The 13,729-nt window shown below is 42.7% G+C and overlaps 2 protein-coding genes across 3 annotated transcripts in view; one reads left to right on the top strand and one right to left on the bottom strand.

Annotated features, from left to right (window-relative positions):
• Positions 1 to 13,729, bottom strand: part of KIAA1549L (KIAA1549 like) — a 299,878-nt gene that overhangs the window by 177,393 nt on the left and 108,756 nt on the right. The window lies entirely within an intron of this gene.
• CUNH11orf91 (chromosome unknown C11orf91 homolog) lies at positions 7,901 to 9,489 on the top strand. Of its 2 annotated transcripts, none has more exons than XM_052695653.1 (2): positions 7,901 to 8,687; positions 9,278 to 9,489. In XM_052695653.1, exons 1-2 carry the CDS (start codon positions 8,360 to 8,362, stop codon positions 9,358 to 9,360), a joined length of 411 nt encoding a protein of 136 aa, XP_052551613.1. In that variant the 5' UTR covers positions 7,901 to 8,359; the 3' UTR covers positions 9,361 to 9,489. The 2 variants fall into 2 exon arrangements, 1 of the variants encoding a protein (XP_052551613.1); XR_008209518.1 differs by lacking the exon at positions 7,901 to 8,687 and adding an exon at positions 8,952 to 9,073.

The following is a 13,729-nucleotide window of genomic DNA, read 5'->3' as shown; positions in this document are numbered from 1 at the left end:
TTCATTAAAAAAGGAGAACTTAAGTTCTCCTTACAATAGAAGTCGTGCCCTCAGAAACTACACGTATCCCTGAAGCAACCCTATGTGGAATCCGTTGTTATCAGATACATATTTCCCATAGAAACACTCCCACAGTGAAAGAGAAATAGCTTTTCATATCATAAGCTAAAAGAACTTGAGAAGTAACACAAAACACAATAAGAGAATTCATTTCTAGCAGTGCATTTCTGAAGTATCTATCCTTTTGGAGATGCTCCACAGTTTCCTAAAGGGTTTGTATTAAAAAGACTAAAACCAGCATGTTTCTTCAGGGCTTTTATCAGACTTCGTTTCTGACTGAATTAGAAAAAAAAATATTTTGCTACACAGAATATTAGCTTGAGGTAGCAGACTAGATCTGCCACGCTACTGCTGTACTTATGTGGTACCTGAGGAGTATTCAGAGGAGAAAAATGATTTAGCTCTCCTGTTGGACAATTAATCTCTGCCCTCACAGCCTCTCCTCCTCTCAATCATGATTGAGAGCTGTGTGTAAAACGTGTCTGTATTTCAGTGACAATTATTTTCAAGGCTCTAATGCCACATGTGCTTGCGCAGACACAACATCTCCATTTACATCATGAACAAAACCAGAACGTTTCCCCCCCATCCCATTTTCAGTAGTCAGTACTCCAATTTCTGTAGTTTTCTACCCTTCTTGTGAGCCCTTTCCTATGGATCCAGTTAGTGCACCATGCTGTGCTAAGGAGAAAGTCCTTCATCGATGTCTGCTTCCCCCCCAGCGATTTCTCTCTCTTTGGCCTTCTAGTACATATCCACTCCTTTGTAGCACACTGAAGTTTCTGCCATCCAACACAGCAGCTGATATTTCAACCACCTTACATTGTGACCTGTCCCTCTAGCAACCCTCTTTGGCCTTGCATCCATTCATTCAGCATCTCACCCCTATCCAGTTCCCTGCCCCCAACCTCTGGCAGCCAGCCTGTTCCTTACAGCAAATTCCACATTCTCATTGATAATCTTCCTTCAGCATTAGTAAGGTAAAACATAAGAGATTATATTATTTGCCACCCCTATCCAGACTACTTCCTTGCTTCCGCTCAGAATATGAATTAGGGAGTAGGGTCTAAAGTAGCACTTGAGTAATTCATTATTATACCAAACCAACCAAACCAACAAAGTTTTCTACACTTTAGATAGATCTTTTTTGTTTGATTAGTCAAACCTTACCTAGGCCCTCAATGTTTCGTAATAGTCCTCACTGATGAAGTCAAACAAGATATTTTTCAAGTTGTCATTCCTGCAATCATTCCATTCTTATCTTTGATGGAACTGAAGCACATTTTGATGGCACTTGTGCACATGCATTCTCGGGTGCCATTAACACAATATATTTTCAGCCTTCTGTGCGCAAAGCCGTGCTGCCACACAGAGGAGAAATTCAGTTAAGTGGGAACCAGCCAGAATGAGGCACTTCACGGCTGTGCGACCCAGGCCAGGACCTTACAGCACAGCTGAGCTCATCCGTCGCCTTGCTTTGCAGCATTCAAGAGAGACATCTGCTGGCAATAAGAGGAACGAGCACTCATCACGACTATCACGAGGCACTAGGCCTTTAATTACACGGATGTATACTTAACCGTGAAAATGAGCTATTCGGGGCTAATTAGGAATATCCCAATCTGCTGAAATCATACGTTTACTTTCATTACACCGTTTTCCAGATGCATCCTGTTTCATTTATGACACATGTCATCTGTTTATGTTGGATCTGATTTGCTACATCACACTGCTTCACAAGCGTTTTCATTGGGATGCAGCTTAACACAAGCAGCATTTATTTACCAGAGGTAAATCTCTCTTGATGTTTGAATATGCAAGGTGTTCTACAGCTATTCATCCTCTAATATTCCTGAGTTGAGGACAGAAAGCCATAAAATAACTAATTAATATATCTCAGTTAACAGTAGGGGATCGAGCTTTGATGATACGTTGCAAAACAGCAGCTTCAGCAACTGCACTGAAGCCAGAGGAAATTCAGTCACCAGAGGGACAAGGCCGCAGCCAACATCGTGGTGCTGGAAGTAGTTCACTATAATGGGCCAAACGTTATTTTCAGACAACTTTCGTATGGGTTATAAGGGAAAAATCCTCCCTCACCAATGTCTTCAAAGGATACTCAGCCACAGCCTCGTTGCACTGGTTTGCTTCAGCATTATTTTGAACTTTATCAAGAGCACAAGGGAAAAATGAGCCACAGGTGTCATAACATTTATGACTGTGTGGTAGAGGATGTTTCAAAGAAACAGAGAAGCACAGAATTAGCCGTTGCTAGTGCAGGATTGATGATGCAGCTGGCTTGCACTTTATTCCATCTAATTTTAAAGTTTGCCATCCACAAAGCCATTTCTTTCAGCCCTGCTCAGGAAATACCCGCTGCAGCAACACAGGGGAAGGTGCCTGTGAGTGACAGTCACACTGCTCTTCCCCACATTTATCTCTGGGTCTTGGGAAAGCACCTTCTTAACATAAATATGTAAATAAAAACACACTATATGCTTCCTTATTTGTATGCTCCCTTATTTCTATGCTTCTCCCTCCCTGTTTCCCTTCTCCAGTTATTTCCATACAAGTCACTTTCACGGGACTGCCTTCTTTGTTATTTTTCTGAGCTGGTGGCCGTAGCATTAATTTCTTCACTGTGTTTGCCTCTTCCTCTGAAGCGTGTGTTTAAGTTGGGTGCCCTTTCTACATTCCTGGTAAAATTCAGTCTTTAAAGTAAGAAAACAACAGAGGCACCCCAGAATTGAAAGCTCGTCTTTCATTGCATTAGGGTATGTGAACAGTAGAAGGAATTGGAGAGATAGGGAAAGAATTACATTTTTGAGAAGCAGTGAGAAAGAGACAATAACAGGACCTGCCTATGTAAAAAGAAGCTCTAGAAAGAATATAAACACTTTAAGGTAAACGTATATTAATCAACGATAAAAGCAAAGGAAAAAATATCCCCAATCGTTTCTCCTCAGAATCTTTAAACATTCCAAATCATTTCACTAATTTCATCTAAAAACCATTTTTTGAAAAATCCCTTCAGTGGACATAACTGAAAGAGTCTTCCTAGTCTTCCTTCCTAATTCAGTCTTCTTTATTCTAAAAAGTCAATATGCCAGTTGCTATTCCTGTTAATGAAATATAGATCTTGTTTGTATGCTCAAAAAGTCAGCCCAAAATAGCTTCAAAGAAAATGTTACCTACACCACAATTTCTATCCATCAACACACAGTGCTAGCAACATGAGCAAAGGCATATTGGGCTCGAATACTTGAATGACATCTCTGCTCTGAATCAGCCAAGCTGTATGATGAAAACGCCTCTTAATGAAACTCAATGTTCCATTATAACAAAGTTTCATTGCAATCATTGTACTTTATGTTTGGTGGGAGCCAGACTCCATTATTCTAAGCAGTTAATGTAAGTAGAGCAAATTGTACTCGTTGATACGTTTTCACACGCCTTGATAGGATGGGCTGCAGCTCTGAAGAAAATTATTAGCGAGTCAGAGACCATTCACATCCCAAGGCTGCTATAATTAGAAACCATCCACATCTCCAAACTGCAGCAAACCTGATCCCAAGGATAACTGAAGCCTATTTTTTACTGGAACTTTTGGCAAATATGAACAAAAACCACATTATATATAATATTTTCACTGTTCTGAAAATGCACCGCACTGAAGACTAATCCTTAAAGGCATAACAGGTTTCTGGCACAATCCATAGCCCCCAATTTCAACTGACAGAGATCTTACAGACCCATACAAAGGCTTTTTCTGTTAGTGCTTCTTTGAGCTAAGTTACGAGCATAGGTGTATTCAAAGTAAAATCCATACGAATTTGAGAGATTTTTGCATAAAATCTCCCAAATAAACGATGAGATCTACATGCCAAATCATCATTTAAAAGTGCACTGATTTATGATAATCAACCCCCAATACATTGGAAATACATTCAAGTAGCATAGAGATCCTCTTCCTATCTTTTCCATTTCATGACAGCAATCCATACATTATCTTGCTATAGAATTAACAAAAACTTAAAAAAAAAATCCACCAAATACTTCTTCTAGCACTTAAGAATGACAACATTTCCCAAAGATCCAAGGCGTCGCAGCTCACAGCAAGAAGTTACACATTGCCTTGGTAATGGCTTTTTTTTTTTTTTTTAGGATGAAAAACAGTTTAAGGTTTCACTTGAGCTTGTCTGGAAATTTCTGTGGTCTACATACACTTAGTATGCAACCGAGGATTTCATCAGCTCAGATCTTGTTTTTGTCAGTATTAATCAGAGCATATTTTGTGCACACCTGCAGTGGGTCTGCAGCACTGGTGGACAATGGAAGGGCAACTGATGTATACCTGGACTCCTGCAAGGCCTTTGACATGGCCTGGCACCACATCCTTACCTCTTAATTGGAGAGAAATGGATTTGAAGACCAGTGGAATCACGGGATAAGGAGTTGGTTGGATTGTTGTAGCCAAAAAGTTGCTCTACGCTTAGGTGGAGGCCGGACACGAGTGGTGGCCCCCTGGAGTCCAACTCATGTCTGGCATTCTTCAACGCCTTCATCAACAACACAGGCAATGGGACATAGTTATACATGGAGATATATATATATATATATATATATATATATATATACACACTTAATCTTGCTGTTGAAATAAAAAGAATCTTTAAAAATCCGAAGATTACTGCCAGCACTTAAGAATTACAGCATGATTGCTGCTAATAAGCAAAAATTAAATCCAGTAACTTCCTTTTGATTGCCAAGTACCTTAGACAAGGATTTCCTGAGAAGAGACTGTTAAAAATACAACTTCAAAAAAGAAAGTCACCCTAGGGATATACTTGGTAACAAGAAGAAGGTTTGGCAAAGACTTGTGTTTGGAAAGTGCCAATTAGTATTTAAAGGCAAAATCACCAAGGAACCATCTACTGAATTAACAAGCAGATGCTACTCTTTCATACCAAAGCAATCTCATTCCTTCTCCGGCACCCTACATACATCCAAGGTAGAATGCATGAGAACAAGCACCTTCAATAGATCTTTTTCAGTGAGCCTGCAGACAGGCAAGTTTTAAATAGTATTTATTCAATATCTGCGCCTTCACAACTCTACATCTTGTAACAGTGTATCACCTACACCACTTCTGAATCCACTGAACTCGAATTCTTGGTATATTAGTGAAAAGGAAAAAAAAATATATATATATATATATATAATTGCAAAGAAAAAAATAAAGAAAAAATATAAAATATACAAAGCTTCCCAGCTTCTCAGTTACCAGACTTGAATGCCTTTAAGCAACCTTAAGTCCTTCAGGCAACTTCTTTCTTATTTGTTTTTGTGTTCTTGGAATAAAGCATGTGTTTTGAACACAGCAGCAAGTAAGTCAGAAGAAAGATACCGACAGTCATGGTCACTAAAACAAAACCTGTAACAGAACACACCTCCAACGTACCTAACAATGAAAACTATACTGACTTATACACTTTCAATCCAAAAGTGAGAACATTCTTCAGATCCTAAAGACTGACACAGAGCTACCTGAGGAGAAAATTAAAAATTTGTTTCTTATACAGCTTTTCTTTTCCTTCTTTCTCTTATACTTCTTGCATTTCTGCTCATCAGTCCAAAATGCTATTTCAGGCATCAAGTCTCTGTCTTATTTTCTATTTCTAATTGTAAACTCATTCCTTAAAAACTTTTCCAATTAGCACTTCTTTCAAGTCATGTAACTGTTGATTAATTGCTCACTGTTCATTTTGTTTGCTGGCACAGTGCTTTGAGACTTTATAAATAGCCCTCTGCATGTTGGTTTGTGCTGTAACGAAATACATCCAGCAGACCAGGAGCATTCAGCAGGGAAGGGAGTGGCATGCTTCTGAAAACAGCTCCACTAATGAGTCCTACAGATTGCAGGCTGAAAACAATAGGAAGCCAGCAAATATCATTATATTTTATTAATGGCAAGTAATATAGACTAATTTATTCAAATGACTGTAGTAGAAGCCCACATTCCTGATTAGGATTGGATCTGACAGCTTGTCAAACACAGGAAAGAAGGTCTTCCGGAAGGGATTGTAGACATAAAGAAAGAGGAACAAGTGACAAATTAGATGCAGTACAATAGTTCAAGGTGTGGGACACCTCTTCTTCTCATTGGGAAGCAGCATGACAAATGGCATGAATGTGACAGACAACATCCACAGGGAAGAGATAAGAGCAAGGGGAGCAGGAGAGTCACAGCTCACTGCTTGCAAATACGTGGCTCTGAAGTGCATCACAGCAGCTCCCGCGTGGATTTTTAGGTTCTCTCTTAGAAAGGAGAAAGAATAGCTGAAAAGCCAGTAATTTCTGATGGAGAATCTGAATGATGGGAAATAAGGGCTGGGAATACTGATAGTATAAAGTACATTATTAAACTAGAAAGGAACGGCAACATCATATCTACAAAGAACATACCTAGATTGTGGAAAGCCTTGAAAGAAAAAGGTCTGATGCAGATGAGGGGGAGGATAATCATGGGATAAATGTACCAGAAACTATGAGAAAGGAGAACAATTTCATCAGTGGTATTCTGGACTGACTGAGGGAAGACAAAGAGATGAGCAGAATCATTAAGAGACTGCACACTAAAGATACTGTATAGAAAGACAACTGAATGCAGTAACATTATAGACACAAGCATGTGGAAAACTGAGGTTGGTTAATGCAGAAGGAAGAACGCAGCAGAGTTCAGGAAAAAACAAACAGGTTGATCGCAAATTACTGGAAACTGTCGTCAACACGAGATGGTACAACATCCACGCTGAAAGAACAAGACTAGTTTAAATGGAGCAGAACTGTGATGTATCAGCCTATGCTTACAAATAGCACATCAGATATGAAATCTAACTTTTTGACGTGCAATTTTTCACGTTGTCTCACAGTGGCAGAAATGCTCTTTCTTTAAACATGGTACAAAATCCACTGTAGAAATGGAAAAGCTGGAGCTTTGACACATCCAGCGTACACACATTCACACACACGTACACTGGACACTTCTGAGTATCAGTATTTAATCCATGCATTGGCAACAAATTCTAACTACAGCAGCCAAAGGAAGGCAGCCTCCTCAGTGCTGTTTCATCAGTCTAGCACAAATGAAGGCACACACAAAACGCCTGCTCAAATCACACAGATCGTATGGTGACACAAGCAGTTTACAGCACAGTTTGCCATTCCTGCCTTTGTTTGAAACGTTAATATTCTCACTGAGACTGCAAGCTGCACCACCTGCTGTTGCTAGCATATTTTAGTGGCCCTCACACTCTGCAACTTTATCTGACTATCCTTAACTTCTCTCTACAGAAAAGGATTTCAAACGATGCTCCCAAGCCAGTTTCAATTACTGTAGAGTAGGGTTGGCTGGAATACTGTCAGCTGCTGTCTTTGCTGGGTACATAAACAAGAGACCTGCTTCTCCAAAATGAACGTGTATGTATAAGCACGTCACTTGTCAGACTTCAAATATCAACTCGTCCTGAAAGATGTGCTAAATTTACCAAATTACAGCACGTTACCAAGAGCGTGCATATTCCTCCCTCTGCTGGATCAAGTCTGACAGCGCAACTAACTGTACTGCAATTGCTGGCGTAGGAGAGTCCATACAAACTCCTTCTCACAGCTCACACCTTCGTAACGCCTACGGTCAGTTTAGCTACGTAAGATTCCTGTCTACGTGATGTTTTCATTTCCAGAACCCAAGACTAAAGGATCTCAATTTACTATTTTTAAAAAAAAACTAAATTAAACAACGTTTTAGTGCCAAAATTGAAGGCAGACGTCTGACCAGTATGAAGCCAGGATCAAATTAAGATGTAACAGCAACGCGTCCCTTGCGGTGTTTGATTGTTTTGCATACACGGATAAACAGAAAGCTACATACGGGCGGGTAAGTGGAAGCTCCTGGCAGCTTCCAGAGCAGAGCTCCTTGCACATTAGCTGCAAGCAAAGCGCTGCGCGCACCTAAAAGCACTCCGAGCCCCAGATGGGGGCAGCTCATTGACTTTTCCAGCACATTTCCCCCCAGAGGCGGCACTTACAGCTGCTGCGTCTGCACGTCGCTCCCTGCAGCTCCTCCGGCTCTCCTCCTCGATCCACCGGGAATGGCAAGAGGCGCACGGCCGGTCTTCGTATCGCTGCGCCGGAGCGCGTCGCGCTCTCACCGCGTGCAGCCGCGGGGAAGGTCGATGCACGGGAGGCCTCGAGCGCGGCCGTTATCCGGGACAAGCGCCATCGGCGAGCGGGCAGCGCCATGAGCGGGCAGCCTCCGCAGCGGCCGCGCTATTTCCCTCACTTCCACGACCGCTCCGAGCCCGACGGCGGCCCGTGGAAGACCTTGGCGGCTGCGTGCGGGCCGGGGCAGAGCCCGTTTCCCTCCGGGGCTTCCCGCTCGCCCGCGGGGCTGGCGCCCATCGCCTACGAACCGCTGCGCTTCTTCTGCCCCCCGGCGGCCGAGGAGAGAGCGGCGAAGCCGTCCGACGAGGCGTCGCGGCTGGAGGACGAGATCTGCGAGCTGGGCATCCGCGTGAAGGAGCTGGAGCTGCTCGCCCTCATCGGCGAAGACTTCGACGCGCAGCAGTGTGCGTGAGGCTGTTAGTCCTGCAAAGCAGCCCAGGGCTTAGCAAAGAGAGCCAAAGCGCTCAGCGTAAAGGGAGTTGGTCGGTCCGAGAGGTACCAACCTCCAGCAGCGAGGCCCTGCAGCTGCAAAGCATCACAGGTGTAAAGAAACAGCCAGTAATGGCCGCAGGTGGTCAAAGGCTTAGGGAAAAAAAAAAATTTAAATGAGTTTGGCATTTTGATTTCCAAACCTACCGGGTGGAGCAGCTCACAGTGGTGTGGGAGGGCTGCAGGAAGGACATCATCTCCCCAGGGCCACAGAGAGCATCACGGGGCACACACTGGGAGGAAAATCCCAAGTTGTGATGTGCAGTTTGCATACACTGCTTTTTAGAACGCTAAAATCATGGTGGGATTTCCACCCCCCCCTTTCCCCCCCCCCATCATAGTAATACAGTTCAATACTTGTTATTTTCAGTACATTTGAGAAACTTCAGGATTTCAGATATTTGCTAAACAAGAAATGCTACAGAAAGTTACTAACTTGCCTAACAAATTACTTTTTTTTTTTAAATAAACAGTTGGTGACAAATTGTTTTTCATTCCTGTTTAGATAAACTTTTGAAGGCACTGAGAGAAGAAAAGATAGAATGCTTGAAAGCAGTGAAGAAACAGAAGCTGCAGCCCCCAGTCTGATGGAGTTGTGTTTTCTGGACGTTCCGTACTATGGAGTATTTTAATAGATCTTCCATAGTATTCCTTTATTAAATTAAAATTCGTTATATTCTCTTGTTAACAATTTTTGTTGTTTCTCTGGTAGGAGATATTGATGACACTGACATATGTTTCAACAGCCTTCTAAAGACTGTAAGCAAACGGGGTGCATAACGCTTACCTCGAAAACACTCCGAAATTAACAGTGCTGATGTCAGGATTTCCAGAAGTTCAGTGATGAGGTTCAAGATACAAGGAGCAGAGAAGTAGTAATTGTAATCCAGAGCAGCTTTGTTTAACCTTTAAGTACTTAAGTGCAGCTGAGAGCCACATGAATACTATTAGAAGTCCTCTGCCTCTAATGGAGCTTTAGGAAACTTTTGTGATAGCACAAAATTCTGTTGCAAACAATAATAATTTCTTAAGTGTAGCACCAAACTGTAGACATGACAGGTTAAGTTGATTTCTACCAGAACAGTTGTAAAACATTCAATTTTCAGTTAGTTTATTATTTTAGAACTAATAGCACATAGGATAAAGCCAAGGGCAGCTTTAGGAGGGACAACTACCTCGTGTTTGGAAAGAGAGACGAACAGGTTGAGAGAGCAATAATTAACTACAGATATGGAGAACATTTGATACTGCATGGTATCAAAAATAACACTATTAAGAAGTAGACAAGCTCTTTAGACCGATACAGTTTTTGGTAGATAAGATATCAATTGCTTTTTCTTGCTCTAATTCAAGTGCAGTAGGTGGCAGTATGAAATAAGAGTGAATTGCTACCACTCTGGAAGCAGTCATATTTTGATAAGCAGATTTTTTTTATTTATTTATTTTTTTTTTAAGAAAAATAGAATCACAGAATCACAAGGTTGGAAACGACCCTGCAAGATCATCTAGTCCAACCACCCTCCCATTCCTATCAGTACCACAAGCACTAAACCATATCTCGTAGCTCCTCACCTAGGCGCCTCTTGAACGCTACCAGGGACGGCGACTCCACCACCTCCCTGGGCAGCCATTCCAGTGCCTGACCACCCTTTGAGAGAAAAAGTTTCTCCTAATATCCAACCTAAACCTCCTCTGGTATAACTTCTGGCCGTTTCCTCGGGTCCTACTATTTGCCTGGGAGAAGAGGCCAGACCCTTTTGCACCACAACCTCCCTTCAGGAAGTTGTAGAGTGCAATGAGGTCTCCCCTGAGCCTCCTCTTCTCCAGACTGAACAATCCCAGCTCCCTCAGCCGCTCCTCATAAGACTTGTGCTCCAGACCCCTCACCAGTTTCGTTGCCCTTCTCTGGACACGTTCCAGGGCCTCAATGTCTTTCTTGTAGAAAGGGGCCCAAAACTGAACACAGTACTCGAGGTGCGGCCTCACCAGTGCTGAGTAGAGGGGGACGATCACCTCCCTGCTCCTGCTGGCCACACTGTTTCTAATGCAGGCCAGGATGCCGTTGGCCCTCTTGGCCACCTGGGCACACTGTCGGCTCATGTTCAGCCGAGCATCAACCAACACCCCCAGGTCCCTTTCCTCTTCACACTCATCCAGCCACTCATCCCCAAGACCGTAACGCTGCATGGGGTTGTTGTGGCCAAAGTGCAGGACCCGACACTTGGCCTTGTTGAACCTCATCCCATTCACCTCGGCCCAGCGATCCAGCTTATCTAGATCCCTCTGCAGGGCCTCCCTGCCCTCAGGCAGATCGACACCACCTCCCAACTTGGTGTCATCTGCAAACTTACTCAGGGTACACTCAATCCCTTCATCTAAGTCATCAAGGAAGATATTAAACAGGATGGGCCCCAGTACCGACCCCTGGGGGACACCACTTGTAACAGGTCTCCAGCTAGACTTCACTCCATTGACCACCACCCGTTGAGCACGGCCCTCCAGCCAGTTCCTTACCCAAAGGAGTGTATACCTGTCCAGCCACGGGCAGCCAGTTTCCGCAGAAGGATGCTGTGAGAGACCATCTCAAAGGCTTTACTATTTGTTATTTGCAAATAATTCCATCTTAATCTATGCTTTAAATTGTATTAAAGTTGATCAGCTGAGAAGCATTTTAGCACAATCTGATATCAAAATCTTATTTCCTACTGCTGCTTTTGTTTCTTTCCTCTTGCTCTTTCCAGACAGATTTTGATCTACACTACAGCGGCTTCACGTTTAAAAAATAAATAATTCCAGTTCATAACTTCCATTTGTCAATCACCATGCTATAATAACCTTTATCAGAGAAGCTGGGAAATCTTAAATCGAATCTTACCCTCCACAATTGCCATCGTCCTCCTGAGGTCTCCACCAGTACAGCAATTCACAGTTCACCTGCTAATTAACATGCTTTTTAACGAAGCAAAGCAGTAGTTAGCAGATCCATGGGTCTTCATTCCAAATAGGGACTGCACCTGAAGCTGCGCTGGATGGAGCAGGGATCCTTGGAGCACTGCTCTGCCTGTCTGCAGCACGACCTGGATGCTCTGCCACAGGCATAGCTGCAACATGGCCCAGGCTGAGGGGAGCCAGAGCCAGGGACTCTCAGGCCACTGGGACAGAAAGTGGAGCTGTCTAAGGAGCTTGGCCGGGTGCCTCCGGGTGCCCTCAAGGGCCCACAGCCTGAGGTGCACTTGTAGCTTTACAAGAGAATTTAACAGAGTTAAATCAGAGAAGTTAACAGAGAATTTCTCCAGTTATAATACAAATGCATGGTTTACTCTCTCTGTCCTCCATCTGTTTTCAAGCTATTCTTTAGACCTACCCTGGCACCTTTTAATTGCGACTTAGTTCTTTAGAGCCTAATTAACTCTGTGCTTCTGACTAAATATCTCTGCCCACCAGTCAGCGTTTTGTAACTTGTTTCACTCTAGACAGCAACACTGCAATTAACTACTCAAGTGGTCTAATTAGCTGATGGCTTTCACCCTAATTGCTTGGGTCTGGTAAGCACATAGTTAACAAAGGTGGAGCCCACAAGACAGCTGGTGTGTTTTTTGGCTGTTTTTGTTGTTGTGGCTGTTTTTTTGTTTTTTTGGTGTGTTTTTTTTTTACATCTCAGGACATCACACCCTCCAAAGACCCACAGGCAACCTCAAGGGCAAGCTTTTCTCAGCATTTTTGTTGGTCTGCTCCCTATGTTTGACAATTGCGGGGTGGAGAAATTCTCACATTTCACAGAAACAGCACAACCACAGATATTTATCTCTTTCCAGTCAGATCTGAGAGGCTGAGTCAGTAAATATATAAAAGGTGGGTGCCTGAAGAACCAGATAGGTACCAATACCTTGAAAATCTAGGCTTAGCTGTTCTATAACTCCATCACAGGATGAAAATAAGTCTCTCACAGAGAGTTTTGAGGCTAACCATATAAACACACTGCAGTGGTTGATTGCAATGGAAACCAGATCTATATTGAACTAAATACCAGAACACAAACTTGGTCTGACAAAAAGGACTAACTTCTGAGGGAGTATTCAACGATTTTGCATAGAAGAACTTTTAAATCTCATTAGTTAGGGGAGGAGCTATCTCTACCTTCCGAAATGTCCAGAATGATTTCACTCCTAAACCACTCTAAGTTTCCTACAATTATTACAAGGGGCTGAACGGATTTCTATTCCATGTTACCATTGATTTCTACTATACCCCCTCACCTTTTCAATGTTCTTTCACTTTTCATACAACCCCTACCAGCCACCATTCACACGGGTTTACTCGGCTTAATCTGAGCTATTTTCCCCCAGAACACAAATTAAGTATTTGTCCATCAGTTGTTCAGTTTCTGTCATACGACCACTATGTAAAAATATGCTCCATGTTTAGCTACTGGGGGATGATGTGAGGAAAAACAGCAGTTAGTATGTAATCTCATTCAGTTTCTTGGGGGCATCTCTCTAGGGAAAATCATTTGTTTGACATGCCAAAACAAGGCAGAAAGCTTTACCTTGGCCATCTTCAGCCCCAGCAGTGTGTTCTCAGGGTACCTTGGTCAAAGTCCTTTATCAAAGCTTCTCAGGGTCCCAAGGTCATCAAAGGATGGTGGCTGTCTTCTCTGGAAGGCCAGTTTGGCCTTCTCTTCACAAAGCAGCTCTTAAAAAATAACTTGGAGAAAAATAATAGGAAATTCTATACAACATTTCTGCCTGGAATTAAATCACTGCCAGTATCTTTAGCTGGAAATATTTAATGGATTTGTGTGCACGAATTTAGAGAGTAATAAGTTCTACAAATACCCTGAGCAAACAACCAGTTGTAAGTAATGAAGCATACGGTGATTGCCACTTGGCTGTGAGCACTTTACCTTTTTCTTCTGTTTTCACCTGACCTCGTTACATCCACTAATTTGCTCTCATCT

The sequence above is a fragment of the Tympanuchus pallidicinctus genome, unplaced genomic scaffold (genome assembly GCF_026119805.1).
Source record: "Tympanuchus pallidicinctus isolate F22 unplaced genomic scaffold, pur_lepc_1.0 scaffold3, whole genome shotgun sequence".
In the NCBI taxonomy this organism is placed as follows: Eukaryota; Metazoa; Chordata; class Aves; order Galliformes; family Phasianidae; genus Tympanuchus; species Tympanuchus pallidicinctus.
Note: the sequence above shows the minus strand (reverse complement) of the source record. Positions and strands in the feature narration are given on the sequence as shown.

Bases quoted from the DNA above. Each gene is read 5' to 3' on its own strand.
- CUNH11orf91 (XM_052695653.1), top strand. From the start codon at position 8,360: ATGAGCGGGCAGCCTCCGCAGCGGCCGCGCTATTTCCCTCACTTCCAC. The intron at 8,688-9,277 runs GTGCGTGAGGCT...ATTCCTGTTTAG, and splicing joins AGACTTCGACGCGCAGCAGT to ATAAACTTTTGAAGGCACTG.